This window comes from Mirounga angustirostris, unplaced genomic scaffold (genome assembly GCF_029215605.1).
Source record: "Mirounga angustirostris isolate CCGP_5_RB_7025 unplaced genomic scaffold, mMirAng1.0.hap1 SCAF_1, whole genome shotgun sequence".
In the NCBI taxonomy this organism is placed as follows: Eukaryota; Metazoa; Chordata; class Mammalia; order Carnivora; family Phocidae; genus Mirounga; species Mirounga angustirostris.
In genome coordinates this window covers 211,695,974-211,714,305 of record NW_026991709.1, presented here as the reverse complement: position 1 = coordinate 211,714,305, position 18,332 = coordinate 211,695,974, and the positions used below count along the sequence as shown (strand labels likewise).

The window sequence follows — 18,332 nt, the reverse complement described above, 5'->3', positions numbered from 1 at the left end:
GCTGAAAAATGCAAATGAAAAGTAAAAAAAAAAAGTACATTATATGTTATTAATATAGAATACATGTTCCTCTCTCACACTTATGGTGAATTTATTTAAAAATCACTCAATTTTTTCTCTCTGTTTCTCTCTGTCTCTCTGACTCTCATGAATAAATAAATAAAACATTAAAAAAAAAAAAAAAGGGCTCCTGGGTGGCTCAGATGGTTAAGCATCTGCCTTCGGCTCAGGTCATGATCCCAGGGTCCTGGGATCGAGTCCCGCATCAGGCTCCCTGCTAGGCGGGGAGCCTGCTTCTCCCTCTGCCTCTGCCTCTCTCTGTTTCTCTCTGTCTCTCTGACTCTCATGAATAAATAAATAAAACATTTTTTAAAAATAAATAAAATAAAATAAAATAAAAATAAAAATCACTCAATTTTTGTATATCCTTGGCCATTAGAAACATCAATCAGATCTCCCAGGAGAGATTTTCAGACCACATGCTTGGACTTTAATCCAACAAAACTAGAATTGAACAGCCAGAAAAGCAAAACCAGTAACAAAAAGCCCCATTTCTGGGGCGCCTGGTGTTTCAGTGGGTTAAGCGTCTGCCTTCGGCTCAGGTCATGATCATGGGGTCCTGGGATTGAGCCCCACTTTGGGCTCCCTGCTCAGCAGGGAGCCTGCTTCTCTCTCTCCCTCTGCCTGCCGCCTCCCCCCCCCCACTTGTGCTCACTCTCTCTGCCTCTTTCTTAATTTAATTAATTAATTAATTAATTAAAAAAATTTTAAAGCCCCTTTTCTTGGGAATTAAGAGACACTTTTCTAAATAATCCTTGAATCTCAGAATCCATGGAACACAGCTAGATACTCAGAGGAAAATGTGTATCCTGAGCACTTTTATTATTAAGGGGAAAGATGGACTAAGGATGCAGGAACTAAATATTTAACTTAAAGAACTAGGAGAACCTCAAAAAGAAGGGGATTAACAATGATACCATCTGAAATGTATTAAACAGAGGGCAAAAGACAGTATCAAGTCACAATGAGACTTAAGGCTCGCTCTTCAGAAGACCAGTACACTAGATGAGACCCCATGATCCTGCCAAAGGAGGAGAGAATTGAAATGAACATTGGGAATGGAAAATGAAAAGTATGGACACAGAACCTATGAAAAGAATAGTGGGAGGGACTTCCTCAAACTAAAAAGCTCCTGCACAGCAAAAGAAACCATCAATAAAGTGAAAAGGCGACCTGCTGACTGGGAGAAAATACTGGGGCTGATCTCCACCATATGTAAAGAGCACACACAACTCAATAGCAACAACAACAATACGATTAAAAAATGGGGAGAAGATCTGAATAGACACTTTTCCAGAGAAGACATAAAAATGGCCAATAGTACTTGAAAAGATGCTCAATGTCACTGATCATCAGGGAAATATAAATCAAAACTACAATGAGATACCACCTCACACCTTTCGGAATGGCTAAAATCAACAATACAGGAAACAATAGATGGTGAGGATGTGGAGAAATGGGAACCCTCTTGCACTGTTGGTGGGGATGCAAACTGGTGCAGCCACTCTGGAAGACAGTATGGAGTTTTCTCCAAAAGTTAAATGTAGACCCACCATACAATCCAGTAATTCCACTTCTGGGTATTTATTTGAAGAAAACAAAAACATTAATTTGAAAAGGTGTATGCACCCCTATGTTTATAGCAGCATTATTTACAGTGGCCAAATTATGGAAGCAATTTAAGCATCTATAGAGGGATGGGTAAAGAAGATGGAGTATATGTACAATGGCATATTACTCAGCCATAAGAGGAATGAAATCTTGCCATTTGTGATGACATGGATGGATCTTGAGGGCATTATGCTAAGTGAAATAAGTCAGGCAGAGAGAGACAAATAACATATGATTTCACTTACATGTGGAATCTAAAAAACAAAACAAAACCAGACTCATAGATGCAGAGAAAAGACTGATGGTCGCCAGAGGAGAAGGGGGTTGGAGGGTGGGTAAAACGGGTGAAGGGAATCAAGAGGTACAAACTACCAGTTATAAAATAAATAAGTCACTGGGGGGGCACCTGGGTGGCTCAGTTGGTTAAGCGACTGCCTTCGGCTCAGGTCATGATCCTGGAGTCCTGGGATCGAGTCCCGCATCAGGCTCCCTGCTCAGCGGGGGGTCTGCTTCTCCCTCTGCCCTCTTCCCTCTCCTGCTTTCTGTCTCTCATTCTCTCTCTCTCAAATGAATAAATAAAATCTTTTTAAATAAATAAATAAATAAATAAATAAGTCACTGGGATGTAATGTACAGCATGGGGTATATAGTCAATAATATTGTACTAACTTTGTATGGTGACAGATGGTAACTAGAATTATTATGGTGATCATTTTGCAATGTATATAAACCTCAAATAACAATGTCCTACACCCGAAATGAATATCGTATTGTATTTCAATTATACTTCAGTGAAAAACAGAATAAGAAAACATTATATGTAGCTCAGGGATAATGAAATTGGACATCAGATGTTGTTTTCAGTAAGTTATTATATGTAAATTAACAAAACTGACTCAAGAAGAGATAGAAACTCAAGGGAGGGTGGGGTCATTATGTGTGAGCAGAGGTTCTTGGGCACTATTCTGGAACAAATGGCCGAGTGGATGGGTGGACAGATGGACAAATGGAGGGATGAATGGATGGATGGATGAATGGATGGATGATGGATGGATGGATGGATGGATGGATGGATGGATGGATGAATGATGGATGGATGGATGAATGGATGGATGGATGAATGGATGGATGATGGATGGATGGATGGATGGATGGATGAATGGATGGATGATGGATGGATGCATAAGTAAATCGATGGGTCAGTGATTATTGTTAACACTGGCACTATAGGGACACAGGTGTGCAATACCACACATTCCCGTTGCCTTGCAGCATAAAAAGACCCACAGGATCTACCATCACTCTGGACATAGCCAACAAGGAAATTTCGTGTGTGGACCTCAAGCCACTGGTGTGTCGCAAATTTTTGCTGTCCCATATTCTTTGTTGTTAGTGTTAAGAATAATGGCCCTGGGGGTGGGGGGTACGGCACTTGGGTGGCTCAGTTGGTGAAGCGTCCGACTCTTGATCTCAGCTCAGGTCTTGATTTCAGGGTCATGAGTTCAAGCCCCACATTGGGCTCCACGCTGGGTGTGGAGCCTACTTAAAAAAAAAAGAAAAGAAAAGAATGGGCCTCATCTGGCTTTTCTTTGAGGGGCTGGCTGAGCCCATGCTCAGGATCTGAAAATGGAGGTGATCCTGTCCCAGTTGCCAGGGTCACTCCCTTTCCTCCTGACAGCATCCCCCAGGACTGCCCCTCATGACTCACCGTCCTTGGAGCAGGTGCATGGGTAGTCTTGTTCCTTGTTGGACATGCCCGTAACAGGGCTCACCAACTCTGGTAATGGCACTGCTCAGTGCTCCAAGAGAATGGAAAACAATATACATCCACACAGAAACCTGTACACAAGTATTCATAGTGACATTATTCATAATAGTCAAAAGGTGGAAGCAACCCAAATGTCTACCGATGGGTGAATCAATAAACACAATGGGGCCCATCCTCACACTGGAATATTATTTAGCCTTTAGAAAGGAAGGACATCGTGACACCTGTCACAACATGGATGGACCCTGAGGACACTGTGCTCAGTGAGATGAGCCAGAAGGACACATCCCGCAGGATGCCACTCCCAAGACGTCCCCAGAGGCGTCCTGTCCACAGAGACAGAGAAGAGATGGTGGGAGCCAGGGCTGGGGCAGGGGGTGGGGGGGTTCGTGCTTCTTGGGGACAGAGTGTCTCAGTTTGGGGATATGGAAAGTTCTGGAGATGGATGGATGTACTTGCTACCACTCTGAGCTGTGCCCGTAGAAATGGTTGAGATGGTGAATTTTCGGGACGCCTGGGTGGCTCAGTTGGTTGAGCATCTGCCTTCGGCTCAGCTTGTAATCCCAGGGTCCTGGGATCGAGTCCCACCCACATTGAGCTCCCTGCTCAGTTGGGAGCCTGCTTCTCCCTCTCCCTCTGCCTGCCGCTCCCCTTGTGTTCTCTCTCTCTGTCAAATGGATGATAAAATATATATATATAAAAAAAAAAGATGGTGCATTTTATATCATATGTATTCTATACCACAATTTTTGTAAAATTGATACAATCTTGCATCCTGTTCCATGGTAAATCCATGTTTGTCTTAACATAAAGCTCTTTTTCAAACACCAAAAGTTTCTCTGTCTTATGCTTTTTATTTTTATTTATTTATTTTTTTTAAATTAAAGTTTTGGGGTTTTTTTAAGATTTTATTTATTTATTTGACAGAGACAGACACAGCGAGAGCAGGAACGTAAGCAGGGGGAGTGGGAGAGGGAGAAGCAGGCTTCCCACTGAGCAGGGAGCCCGATGCGGGGCTCGATCCCAGGACCCTGGGATCATGACCTGAGCCGAAGGCAGACGCTTAACGACTGAGCCACCCAGGTGCCCCTGTCTAATGCTTTTTGGACTCCCTTTTATATCTCTGAGGGTGCCACCATAGTCCAGTTTCAGAAGCATGTCCCTAAGACTATCAGGCTAACCCCAAATAACTTTTTCTCTTTTTTCCTTTCTGTTTGTTTATTGATGCCCATCCACTCATTCATTCATTCATTCATTCATTCTCCTCCCCTCCCTTCTATACACCCAATATTATCCTGCATTTATAAATTGGTTTGTGATGGGACCACTTAGGCTCACCCCATAGATCTGGCGGGCTCTTAGGGCTTGAGCTCCAGGGGCCAAGCCTGGCTACAGTGAATCCCAGGAGCCCGGGTCACCGTGTCAGGATCCAGGCTCACCATGTCCAGTCTCTCCTGGGTGTGAGTTTTTCCTGTGGCTGGACCATCAGTGGCCCTCACGACCCAGGTCAGCATCCCTGCCTCTCTCCTCTGCAGACGGCGCTCATTTCAGTGGGTTGTGACCAGGAGAAAAAGATCGTCATTCAGAAGTAAGTGTGTTGATGTCGGGGTGGGGGGTGGGGACGGGACAAGCTTGGTCACAGTTGCTTCACAACTGTTGAAGTCGGGTGACATTATCCTGTCTACTTTTGTGTATATTTAACATTTCCATAATAAATAGTCAAATAATGAATACGAATAAGTTAAGTTGGTGTTTCTGGCACAGTGACCTCCCCTCCTTTATCAATTTGGTGATATTTACATTTTTTCCTCTTCCCTAATCCTTTGTGTGTTCTCTTTCCTTTATGAGTCCCTGAATTCCTCATTTTGATTAAAAATGCTGAGGGTTTTTGGTTTTAATTGGTTGCTGAAATTTTGGGGAACTTTGCCTCCAGTATCCATAGTTACCCCCAGGGAATGCAGCCATGAGAATCCAATTTAAAAAAGAAAAAAACCCAGAAGATTGGCCAAATTGCCATACTTTTCCCCTTCAGGCAGTGGTGTGTTGATAAATGTATAACAATTGGTCCTGGGCCGGGGGGGCGGTGGGGAGGGGCCTGAATCCCAGACCACGTGCCAATTCCTGTGGTGTGAATACTCAGGCCCTGTCAACTTAAAGCACAAATATGAACGATCCACTGGCCCACAAAATTCCAGAAGATTTAACACTTGGCTCTCAGGAGCTAATTGAGGCTAGCTAGCTTCAGTGCTCCACTGATCAAGGGCAATAATAAACTCAGGCGACGATTTTACCACATTTCCCCCAAATGGAAACATTTTGTTGAATCAATAAATTATATATTTAGGACATGTGTGCAGGGAACATTTTTTAAACGATATATGAATAGCTTCTGCCAAAGAAAGTGGGGAAGATATTTGCCACATGTGTAACCAGCAAATGGCTTGTATCCAGACTTTATAAAGAATTCCTACAAATTAATCATTTTTAAAAAGACAAATTTAAAAAAAAAAGGCAAAAATCATGAACAGGAACTTCCGAAAAAGAAAAAAGAAAGAAATCCACATGGCTGGTAAACATGAAGAAGTACTGGGAAGGTGGCCAACCTCACTTAATAGGGAAAAGAAAACAAAAACTTCTTAGAGGCCATTATTCGCCCACCAGCGTGGTAAAATTTGCAGAGTGTGGCCAGTAGCAAGTGCTGGTCAGCACGGGGAGCCCCTGGCAGCCTCTGGAACACACTGACTTCACGGTTGGGGGGTAGGTATATTTTTCAGCGCTTTAGAAAGCACATCTTTTTTTTTTTTTTGAGACAGAGAGAATGAGAGACAGAGAGCATGAGAGGGAGGAGGGTCAGAGGGAGAAGCAGACTCCCTGCCGAGCAGGGAGCCTGACGCGGGACTCGATCCCGGGACTCCAGGATCATGACCTGAGCCGAAGGCAGTCGCTTAACCAACTGAGCCACCCAGGCGCCCAGAAAGCACATCTTTTGACCCAGCAATCCAATCATGCACATGGACATTGGCAAGGGGTCTGGAATGTTCTTAGTAATATTATTCCTAATAGCTCCTCACTGGAAGCAAGCCAGCTCGACTCCATCGACAGGACGATGGACAAACAGGTGCTGGATGCCATGGACTATCCCAGCCATGAAAATTGTCAAGGCAGAATTGCCTGGACGGGTTGTGCAAACATGGATATGGAGCAGAAGACACAACAGAACACACACAACATGATTCTAGTCTTTAAAACCCCCAATCCGGCAGAAATAAACCACATTGCCTAAGGAGGCATGCCCAGATGGTAACACTACAAAGAAAATCCAGGAAATGATTGTCTCAAGAGTCAGGACACCCAGTGCCTAGGTCTGGGCCTCTGATAATCATTCTCCCACACGAATCCGGGCCCCTTGGAGATTCTGGGCAGGGAAGATGCAAGCTGAGCCTGGAAGTAAGACAGGTCTCAAAAATGAAACCAGCGGGGGTATACATGCCCAAGGGAAGAATTCATGATTCTTTTGGTGCTGCATGGGGGCAGGGAGCTTCTCACCAACTTTTGTCCCTTGCAGCGAAATCTCAGCCTGTCACAAGGGCATCCTCGACCCCGTGGGCCTTCAGGACAATTACAGCTACGTCATCGAGAAGTGAGCCCAAAATTTCCCTTCACGCCCTCTCTCCCGTGACTGCCCCCTAACCCCAAAGGCAAATCGGAAATCATTTTTAGGTTGATATCTGGACAGTAGGGAATCTGAGGTGGGGAGGGGACAGGTAGGGGAGGTGCAGGTCAGCAGGGAGCCAGTGTGATGTGGCAGGGCCGCCAGCCCAGGTTTGCCCACCTACCAGGCCACCCTTCTGCCATCTTGCCAGCCTGCCACCACCTCACCTGAGCGAACAGAGGTAGCCAGACACTGTCAGCCAAGGCAGGAGGGGGTGAGGGCCAGGGTGACCCTCTGTGCGGTGCTGCTGGTCCCGAGTGCCAGTGAGCGGTCACGGGGGGGACTTGGCCCTTCTTGGCACCCGGGCACAGGGAGCCCCCGACCCCCAGCAGGGGAAGACACGTGCGTGTGTTTTATACACCACGGCCCCTCAGATACAAGCCAGGAGTCAGTCACCTGTCCACACTCACGGCCAAGGCCAACCTGGCGCTGCTGGGCTTGCTGACCAGCGAGCCTGCAGTCAGCCCTCGTGCGGGCACGGAGGGGTGCATGAGGCAGGGCCTCAGGGAAAGAGGTGACAGGACACACATGGAGAGGTACAGAGAGACAAGAGAGACAGAAGGAGAGACAGAGAGGGACAGAGAGAAAGACAGAGAGAGAGAGAGTAGAAGGAGCTGGTTCACATAACTGCCCAGGTTTGGCCCGTCCACAGTCTGATGGGGGAGGCTGGGGGTGCAGGGAAGCGTTGCAGTTCCCGTCCAAAGGCCGGGCCGGCAAGCCTGAAGCCCAGCAGCCGGCCCGGCCTAGCGGGCCCGTGACGTTAACCGTCGCAGCGTTCCCGGGGTCATTCTGACCACGGCTCTGAATGCTGCCCCCTACCCGTCTCTACCTAGGGAAGCCTACGACCCCAACTTCCAGGGACAGAAGGCCAGTGAGGATCTGGTGGTGGACTACCAGTACGAGAAGCTGGGCTGCCCCCACCTCGTCTACTACAACACCCCATGGAAGCCCGTGGTGGAACTGTAAGACCCCGGGAGGGCCCTTCACTCACTCCCCTAGCACTCCCTCCTCCCCGCCGCCCGCCCCACCCCTCTCTGCACACCCCAGATCCCCAGGGGCTCCTCCGGGCCCTGCCCCTACTGTGCCCCTCTCTCTGCGATGGCTTTTTTTTTTTTTTTAAAGATTTTATTTATTTATTTGAGACAGAATGAGAGAGAGAGAGAGCACATAAGAGGGGGGAGGGTCAGAGGGAGAAGCAGGCTCCCCGCTGAGCAGGGAGCCCGATGCGGGACTCGATCCCGGGACTCCAGGATCATGACCTGAGCCGAAGGCAGTTGCTTAACCGACTGAGCCACCCAGGTGCCTGGCTTTTTTTTTTTTAAGATTTATTTATTTATTTTAGAGAGAGAGAGAGCCAGCAAGAGTGGGGGAGGGGCAGAGGGAGAGAGAATCTTAAGCAGACTCAGCACTGAGTGCAGGAGCCTGATGCAGGGCTCAATCTCATGACCCTGAGAGCGTGACCTGAGCTGAAACCAAGAGTCGGACGCCCAACCAACTGAGCCACCCAGGCGCCCCCTCTTCCTTCAATGTCTTACCTCACACAGCCATAACAAAATACCACCAACGAGGGGCTTAAATGACAGGCACTGGTTTTCTCACGGTTGGTCCTGGAGGCTGGAGGTCCAAGGTCAGAGTGCCGGCAGGGCTGGTTTTGCCAAGGCTCCCTCCTTGGCTTACAGGCGGCCACCTTCTGCCTCTGTCCTCAGGTGGCAGAGGGAGTGAGGACAGCCATGCTTCTCCCCCCCTCCTGTGGGATCAGGGCCCACCCTTACGACCTCACTCAGCCTCAACCACCTTTTTAAAGTCCCCACGTCCAGACAGAGTCACACAGGGAGCTAGGGCTTCCACACGGGAGTCTGGGGGACACGGCCTAGCCCATGGCTCTCATTTTGCTCCCCCTTCCGTGGACTCTGCTGCCTTCCTTCATCACAGCCCCTGCACACCCCACCATGCATAGCTTCTACACTGTCGTGGGTCGTCGACCAGCCAGTGGGGCCCCTGGAGCACCAGCCCGGGGGCCCAGAACCACGCCACCCTGAGGTGGAGCTACCTCCTTGCTGCCCCAGACCAGCAGTGCCCAGTGGAAATGCTCCATCCTTCTGTGCCACCCAGGTGACAGGAGTGACACGTGGCTCCTGAGCGCTCCGAGTGTGGCCAGGGCGCCCGAGGAACTGGCGTTTTCCATTGTACTTAATGGTAATTGACTTAAACAAGCACGTGTCGGCCAGTGGCTCAGCTCCGTGCCCTGCAGACCATCCAACTCAATAGTAGTAGACTGACTTCATGACGGCAGGAACCCGCTTACACTTCAAAACAGGCGGGGTCGTTAGAATGTCCCGTCTCAACTCCCCATGGCCCTAATCCCACGCGCGGGCAAGACTGTGGGGCCGGGCACATGGGACCAAACCCCAAACTCAGAGCAGCCATGTGAGGGGATGCAAGCCCACATGGGGTAAAGATCAAGAAGAGTGACCAGTCAGGCGATGGGCGTAAGCTCCCACCTGGCAGGAGATCACAGACTGTGTGCCCCCAAAACGGTGATTTTTAGAACAATCCGAGTCAACAGCCCTAAATATATCCCTTTGGACTGGTGGCAGATGTCATCAGAAAAGTGTCAGAGGACAGGTGTGAAGGGTTTTATTCATCTGTGTACTGGTTTACTTATTAACTAATTAATCTATTTCTTTACAAGTGATAGTTTTTGGCTATAGACGCTCACACCAGTTTCTCCCAGTCTCTGCTTCTCAGAGAGGCCTTTTGTGGCCATCCCGCGGGAGACAGGGCCCGCGCCCCCCCACCTCCCCGCCCTCCTCTGTCCCACCTGCTGCTGGTTCCCTCCTCGAAGTGTCACGAAGTGTCAGCCTGGTGAGGCCGGCCCCCCTCCCCCGCCTTGCTTGCTGCCCCCCCAGCCCCCAGCACACCTCAGGGCTGCTTCATCGCCCTGCAGCCCAGCCCTGCGCGTGTGTCCTAGGTGGCGGGAAGGAAAGTTCCAGGAGGTTATCAAGGCAGAGTTCGTCCTGCTGGAGGTGCACGGGCTGTTCACATACACGTACTCCCTGACCGCCCAGACGGCGCTTTGCCGGGCCCAGCCGCAGAACTGGACCACCATCATGGAGAACCCCGGCGACAAAGGACCCTTCGCCTGGGACCGAGAGGTAGCGTTCACTCTTTCTCCAAAATGGGTCAGAACAGCGCGCCTCGGCCAGCGGGCAGTCGGTGCTGACTGGTCAGGCCAGGGGTGTGTTCGGGGACTTCTCCAACAGCGCTCGCTGGATGGCTTATGACAATAGACATTTCTTTCTCACGGTTCTGGAGGCTGGGAGTTCAAGTTGAAGGCGCCGGCAGGGTCCGTGTCTGGCGAGGGCCTCTTCCTGGATCACTGACCACTGTCCTCTCCCCACGTGCTCACAGAAGCATAAAGGCACTCATCCCATTCATGGGGGCCCCACCCTCATGACCTGAGCCCCTCCCCAAGGCCCCACCTCCCCGTACCCTCACCTGGGGGGTCAGGTTTCAACATAGGGATTTGGGGGGACGCAAACCTTCAGTCCACAGCAAGGGGGTGGGCGTGGGAATGCACACGAGGACACCTGGGGCCGCGTCTGGGAGTGCGAGGCGAGCAAGTCTTCGGGAATCTCTCTCAAGGGAGTTGGCCAGACCATCGCGGATGTCGGCACCAAGGCCCTGGGGTGGGCGGGGGTGGGGGGTCGGGGGGAGGCATTCTCATAATGTGCAAAATTCCAGAACCATCCCAATGCCTATCACTACCGGGGCTGATTAAATTCATGGCCTCTCCCGCCGCGGGAGCGTTTCTGTCGTGCACACGGGTTCGTACTCAGTGGAGAAATAAGGGTAGGGTGTCAGCATAAGGAAGAGATCCTTCCCGTGCGCAGGTTCCGTCTACTCAGCCTCTCGTTGCCAAGGGCGCGAACGCAGCGCAGCGCAGCAACGCCACCAACAGGTGGCGCTCGCTCCCCACACCTGAAGCCCATTCCGCGTGTAGACACTTGGCTCCTGTCTTAGCCCGGCACCTTCAAAGCTTTCTCACACTCCTCCCGTCTCAGTTTGATCATTGACTTTGTTACTGACGGTGGGTTTACTTTTTTTTTTTTTCCCCTATCTGAGGTGAAATTCACCTAACCTATATAACCAACCCTTTTATTTTTTTTTTAAGGCTTTTTTTTTTTTTTTTTAAGATTTTATTTATTTATTTTGACAGAGAGAGACACAGCGAGAGCAGGAACACAAGCAGGGAGAGTGGGAGAGGGAGAAGCAGGCTTCCCGCTGAGCAGGGAGCCCGATGTGGGACTCGATCCCAGGACTCTGGGATCATGACCTGAGCCGAAGGCAGACGCTCAACGACTGAGCCACCCAGGCGCCCTATAACCAACCCTTTTAAAGTGTACAACTCACTTAGGCGATGCGTTTCATGCATTCACCATGCTGTGCAAGCACCACGTCCCTGATAGATTTTTTTTTTTTATATAGAGAAAGCCACACAGATGTGATTTGCGTTTATTATTTTCCGACTGTGCCCATATGGAGTATTGCATTCTTCTTGTTAGTGCTGTCATTCCAAGTAGCATGAGAGATTGTCCCATTACAATTTGTTTTTCATCAGTCCTGGGGATTGGCAATTTTGTAGGATGAGAGGCTTTTCCATCATGTTGGACCCACAATGCCTGCATTTTCAGCACAGTCACTGGATGGACTGTTTATACGGCCCCTTAGCCACTGAAATCCACAAGATGGAGCTAGCTATTTCAATATAAATGGGGCTTTAGGCTAAGCAACTGTCTCCTTTTTTTCATTTCACATGGTCTTTTTTTTTTTTTTTTAAGATTTTATTTGACAGGGAGAGAGCGAGCACAAGCAGGGGGAGCGGCAGGCAGAGGGAGAGAGAGAAGCAGGCTTCCCGCTGGGCAGGGAGCCCGATGCGGGACTCGATTCCAGGACCCCGGGATCATGACCTGAGCTGAAAGGCGACACTTAACGACTGAGCCGCCCAGGTGCCTTCACATGGTCTTTATATGACCCAGCTTTTTAAATTTTGTTTACTCCCAAAGGCTTTTTTTTTTTTTTTTTTTTTCTTCAAAGTAGGCTCCATGCCCAGCATGAAGCCCACTGTGGTGCTCGAACTCACAACCCTGGATCAAGACCTGAGCTGAAACCAAGAGTTCGGAGGCTTAACCGACTGAGCCACCCAGGCACACCCTGAAGGATTTTTTTTTTTTTAAGTAAGCTCTACACCCCACGTGGGGCTCACACTCACAACCCTGAGATCAAGAGCCACATACTGTACTGACTGAGCCAGTCAGGTGCCCCATACCCCTTTTAAAAATTAAGGATTTTAAAAAGTTTTTTCAATTGTGGTAAAATATGCACAACATAAAATGTACCATTGTAGTCATTTTAAGTGGCATGAAGCACCCTCACACAGTCCTGCAGCCACCCCCACCCTCCGTCTCCAGAACTTTCCATCTCCCCACACGGAGACTCTGTCCCCACGAAGCACGGACTCCCCACCCCCTGCCCAGCCCCGGCTCCCATCCTCTCCTCTCTGTCTCTGTGGACGGGACTCCTCTGGGGACCTCCTGGGACTGGGGTCCTGCGGGATGTGTCCTTCTGGGTCTGGCTCCTCTCACTGAGCCCAGTGTCCTCGGGGTCCCTCCGAGTCGTGGCAGGGGTCAGAGCCCTTTCCTTTCTAAGGCTGAATAACATTCCACTGGATGGATGGACACCATTCATTCACCTGTCAGTGGACGCTGGGGCTTCCACTTTTTGGGCATTGTGGTTAATTAATGCTGCTAGGAACACAGGTATATAAATATCTCCTTGAGACCCTGATTTCAGTTCTCTGGTGTCCCTTATTAGAAGGGCACTAATCTCACCCTGGTGACTCCACCCTCAGGACCTCGACTAAACTTCATTACCTCCTAGAGGCCCCACCTCCAAATTCCATCCCATCGTGGGCTAGGGTTTCAACATATGAATTTGGGGGGGACACATCCAGTGCCTAACAGGGGCACAACCAACAGGGGCTGGTGAGGGACTGGATGATGTGGGAGGAGAAGAGTCAAGCATTGTCCTCATTTCCAGCTTGAACACGTGGGCTGACCCTGGGGCCATTTACATCGTAGGGACGAAGCGGGCAGCAGAAGGAAATACAGAACTCTCTTTGCACGTGGGAAACTCAGAGGTGCCACAGAGGAGCCCAGCGGCTAGCGAAACATAAGGAGCCGCTGGAGGACAAGTGAGGGCTGGCATGGGTTTGAGAACCAGCTCTGTTGGCATTCTGACTTAAGGATGTGTCTGCCAAGGAAGCCAAGGGAAGGACCAGAGCAGCTGGAGGAGTGTGCTGGGGGGGGCCGGGGGCTGGAAAAGAGGTGCTTTTGGGGCACCGTGTAGATCCACCATGCAGGGAGCTGCTGACAAATGGGAGGGCCTGTTGCTGTTAACACCAGGGAAGCTGAGATCCAAGGGGTGCTTGGTGCCAGAGCACAGCTGAAATCAGGTGTCCGCCTTCACTCTGTCCCTGGACCTGCAGAGGGGGCAGGGCTTGGGGATGGGCAACATACACCCAGGTGGCCATCCACACCGTGGACATTGCTTCTGCATCTGTGTTCTGTTTTTAATTCTGAGAACTTTCAAGCTCAGAAAAGCCGAAAGGGCAGTAAGACGGATAACTAGCCACTACCGAGTGCTGCCAAACCATCCACCCCCAACTCAACAGGATTGTTTGTCGAGGTTCTGCACCTTAGACCCAAGGCATGGGCCGGGGCGCCCCTGCAGGGGCATTCAGCTGGCAGGTGCAAGAAGGTTCTCTCCTGTGTGGGGCTTCTGTTAGCCAGGAGCTGAGTTGTCCATGTGCTTTTTCTCTCCCCAGCAGGGCAGCCCGGGCTCCCTTACAGCATGGCCTTGGGGCCTGGAGAGCGGCTTCCTTTTAAAGTCACGTGACTGTGCTCCCCTGGGAGGGTGCTCTGGGGTTGTTCAGCCGCTGCCCCACTGACAGGTGTGGGCCATTTCCAGTCTCTCACTTCCATCCACCCGCATGGGTCCCTTGTCCTGTGGAGCTGCCTGCAGGCAGGGTAGGGCTGGCTGGGTTACAGGCTACAGGCATGTGCAGTTTGGGCGGATGCCACGAAGGTCCCCTCCGCGGGCTGGTGCCACGTGCCTCCCACCCCGCGCCTGTCCCCACAGCACACCAGCTAGGTGTACCACCCCCAGGACGAACTCGTCCATTTCCGTGCGCCTGACTTCCCCTATGGGCTGGGCTTCGTGTCTTTTCCTGTTTGAGGGCCACTTTCACTTCTTTTCCTCGTTGTCAAGAGCTCTTTATAGAGCCAAGAGGTTAACTAACTCTCAGTTGCAATACAGTTTGCAAATGCCTCTCTCAGTTTGTCTTCGATGTCTCTTGGGTTTTTGCTCATGCCATGCAAGAGGAGCCCTTCAGTGTTTTATATTGCTGGGCTCACCATCATTTTAACTTTCTGGCTTTTCCATTTTCTGTCTCTTCTTTTGTTTATAAGCCCAGCCCCCCTCCCTTCTGGGCCCACCAGCAAATAGTGCAGAAGAGCAAAGTTTCCCACTCAGGGAGGCAGCATGATGTTACCAGTTAAGAGCAAGCAGTTGAGTCACGGATGAAATCCTGGGACCCAGGGACGGGGAGGAGAAGCTGCTGCCACCACCTGACCACTTCTTGACGCCACGACCGTGCTGGGCGGCAGCACCAGTGAGAAGCCCCAGGAAGGTGGCTCTGTCTCTTTTCTGCCTTCGGATTTCCCAGGTGTATCAGTTAGCTAGGGCTGCTTTAACAAAAACGCCACACACCGGGCAGATTCGACACCAGAGATGGATCCTTTCCCGCTTCTGGAGGCCAGAAGTCTGAAATCAAGGTGTTGGCAAGGTCGGTTCCTTCTGAGAGTGAGCAAGAATCTGTTCCAGGCTCTCCTAGCTTCTGGTGGTTTGCTGGTCATCTTTGGTGTTCTTTGGCTTGTAGACATACGCCCCAATTTCTGCCTCTGTCTACACGTGATGTTTTCCCTGGGCACGTCTGGGTCCAAATTTCCCCTTTCTTTTTTTTTTTTTTTTAAAGATGTTTTATTTATTCATTTGAAAGAGAGAGAATGAGAGACAGAGAGCATGAGAGGGAGGAGGGTCAGAGGGAGAAGCAGACTCCCCGCCGAGCAGGGAGCCCGACACGGGACTCGATCCCGGGACTCCAGGATCATGACCCGAGCCGAAGGCAGTCACCCAACCAACTGAGCCACCCAGGCGCCCCCAAATTTCCCCTTTCTATAAGGACACGAGACATACTGGATCAAGGCCCACCCTAACAAGGACCTCATTTTAACTGGATCACCTGAAAAAGACCCTATCTCTGAATAAGGTCACATTCTGAGGCCCTGGGGGTTAGGACTCCAGCATATGACTGGCAGTGGGCTCGGTGGGGGGGATGCCTCAGCCCATAACACCAAGAGTACTCGAAACTGGCAGTATTCATTCACACCCGGACTCAGGGCTGTAAGGGATTCTGGCGAGCAGAGCGGCTAAGCCTGCAGCCCCCAGAGCATGGGAAGGCCCGGACACAGGAGGGCAGGATAAAGGCTGAGCAGCCACCCACGGTGTCCCCCACGAAGGTCATGAACCACCTGCCCACCAGGCACTTGGCCCTGGACTCGCCCCTGTGGGTGTTTGGTGAGAAGTGTTGCGGGTGGGGCCCTGCATGCAGTGGGGGTGCATCTGTGGGCACTGGCACGGCCCTCCCCAGCCTCCGGAGCCAGTGGGCATGCCTCTGTCCTTCTCCCCAGAACTACATGAGCTGCCATGACCCAGACAACGATGCCCCGTTGAGATGGCCAAATGTCCCGTATCAGATCTTGGGAGGCCCGACGGCAAACAAGGTTATTTTTGACCAAAGGAATGGAATCTACATCTTCTACATTTCTATCGTGGATCCGTACTACAGGTGAGCAGGGGTGAATCGCCCTGTGCCAGGGGCCTCTGGGGGGATGGCTGGCTCTCCTGGGGCGGGTCACACACATGCGAGGGACCCACTTTTCTCCCTCCCCTTGGCGGGTCCTGGATAAACATCAGTGTTCCCAGCAGCCCAGACTGTCCCTGGGAAGAGTGATATTTTAAGTTCTAGATGATATTTGTTCACTACTAAATAAGTCTTATTCAGAACCCATGCTGGGTGCTGGGGGAAGAGCAATGGCTGGCAGCCACGTCCCTCGCAAGCCCCACCTCATCGGTGGCGTGCATGAGCTGACTCTTAGATCTCCAGGGATCTTGCAAGCCAACTGTCTTTCCCTTGGTGGCCTGAAATCAGCCACGGCAGGAGAATTTACACCATGGGACTCAGCACACCCTACAAATTTCAGCCTTTCCCCCTTAGAGCTTGTTGTTGAATATTTTCCACCCACGTGTGCAAAGAGGTTTCTAGGCGTGCTGGCCTAGATTACCAACGTCTCCCACTGGAAGGGGGCATATGGGACAATATCCTTCCCCCCCATCATCTATCCCCTCTAGACAGATACAAAGTCCACCCCCAAAGCACATGGAGACCCTGCCTTCCCTTGAGACCCCACACCCTGACCTCGTGGAGCCAACTCTGGGATGGCCATGGGCGGAAGACATGGGGTGGCATATCCAGAGGAGAGGACTACCTTTGGTCCTATCAGCTCCTCTCTCCACACCATGCTTCCAGCGAGTTCTCCTATACCCTGGGTCCCCTCTCCTGGGATGCCCTTCCCTTCTGGCCTGCTCCACCCTGCCGCTCATTGCCTGCCTCGTGGATGCCCGCGGCCCCATCATGCCCGCCCTCTGCTTCCACTCGGCAATGGGATGGTTTGTTTGCCTCTCTAGACTGAGCCTGGGCTATGGAGTCAGGGAGACTGCTGGTCCCTGGAGGAGGAGGGTACCACAGGGAACCTGGGGGGGAAACAGGACCGTTGCCAGCAGACGGAGGACAGCAGACTCAGACTGGAGAAGAGTTGAAATGGACAGAAATGGAACTCGGTGTCCCAACTGACCACCGGGGGCCCCGCGCTCCTATCTGTGGGTTTTAACACATTTACTGGGGTGAAGGGCAGGGCCCCAGGGGCAGCACCCCATGGCCTCTCTCCAACCGCCCCTTGCAGCTACTGTCACTTGGAGACCACCTTCAGCGTCTACGTGTACGGGGCCTTCCCCCTGTCCACCATCCCGGCGGCAGTCACGATCATCCCGCTCACGGTGGCCATGCTGCTGTCCGTGTGGTTGGCCTACGCCATCCCCAAACTGCTGCACACGGAGAAGGGCCTCAGGTTCAAGGGCTTCTGGATTCATCTGTGCGGGAGGTGCCGAAAGGCTTGTGCGTGTTTCCGAGGCAGGTGCTGAGCGTGCCGGGGGAGCCCAGCGTGGTCTTAAAGCGTTCTATTAAAACCGCCGGCGGTGGTGTGCGTGCGGCATGTTCTGAGCGTGTTCTGAGCGTGTTCTGGCCCCCTTCCACCCGCCTCCGCCGCTTCCCGCGGCATCCTCATGTCGCAGCTCCTCTGCGACAGGAGCGGGGCAGCCCGGGTCCTCAACAGGACGCCGGTGACATGAAGGAGCCGGGCACCCGGCAGAGTAAGAGGTGACCCTCTGAAAGGCCTAAGACACAGCCATGTGTCCCATTAGAGAAGTGGGAGGGGGGAGTCTGCAGAGGCAGCGACTGGTGGGATTCCATTCCTGGGGTATAAACCCTCACGTGTATACAAACACGTACGTGCGCGTTCTGCTACGTACACGGAGAAACGTCTGGAAGCGTCGATTTCACGTGTACACACACATGTATATACATGTGGATGCATGCACACACGTGCACGGGTGTTTTGTGTACGTATACACGCGTGTGCATGCACGCCTGTGCATCCACACCTATGACGCAAACACGTGAGCAGCTGAGTACGCGTGTACATTTAGATACGCACACCTACGCACACACATGTAGCTAGTGTGTATACAGGTGCGCATACATGTGTCTACACGTGTGCACGCACAGGTATGTGCACGTCTATACAACGTACACGGCTTTGTGTATTCTCCCTAGCCGGCCAGTATGGGTCCCTCTCCACCCACCACCTCACTCTAACTCCCGGGTGGCATGGGACGGCCACCTCATCTGAAGGGAGAACTTGGGTGGCCCCGTGAGTTTCCTGA

The 18,332-nt window shown here is 51.5% G+C and overlaps 1 protein-coding gene across 1 annotated transcript in view; it reads left to right on the top strand.

Annotated features, from left to right (window-relative positions):
* CATSPERD (cation channel sperm associated auxiliary subunit delta) overlaps window positions 1-17,583 on the top strand; it is a 47,794-nt gene extending 30,211 nt beyond the window's left edge. Inside the window, exons 16-22 of the mRNA XM_064593516.1 lie at window positions 2,944-3,022; window positions 4,975-5,027; window positions 7,005-7,079; window positions 7,985-8,113; window positions 10,123-10,306; window positions 15,962-16,119; window positions 17,294-17,583. Coding sequence (XP_064449586.1) covers window positions 2,944-3,022; window positions 4,975-5,027; window positions 7,005-7,079; window positions 7,985-8,113; window positions 10,123-10,306; window positions 15,962-16,119; window positions 17,294-17,531 — 916 coding nt within the window. The 3' untranslated portion in view covers window positions 17,532-17,583. The remainder of the gene's footprint in view (window positions 1-2,943; window positions 3,023-4,974; window positions 5,028-7,004; window positions 7,080-7,984; window positions 8,114-10,122; window positions 10,307-15,961; window positions 16,120-17,293) is intronic.
* The last annotated feature ends 749 nt before the right edge of the window (window positions 17,584-18,332 follow it).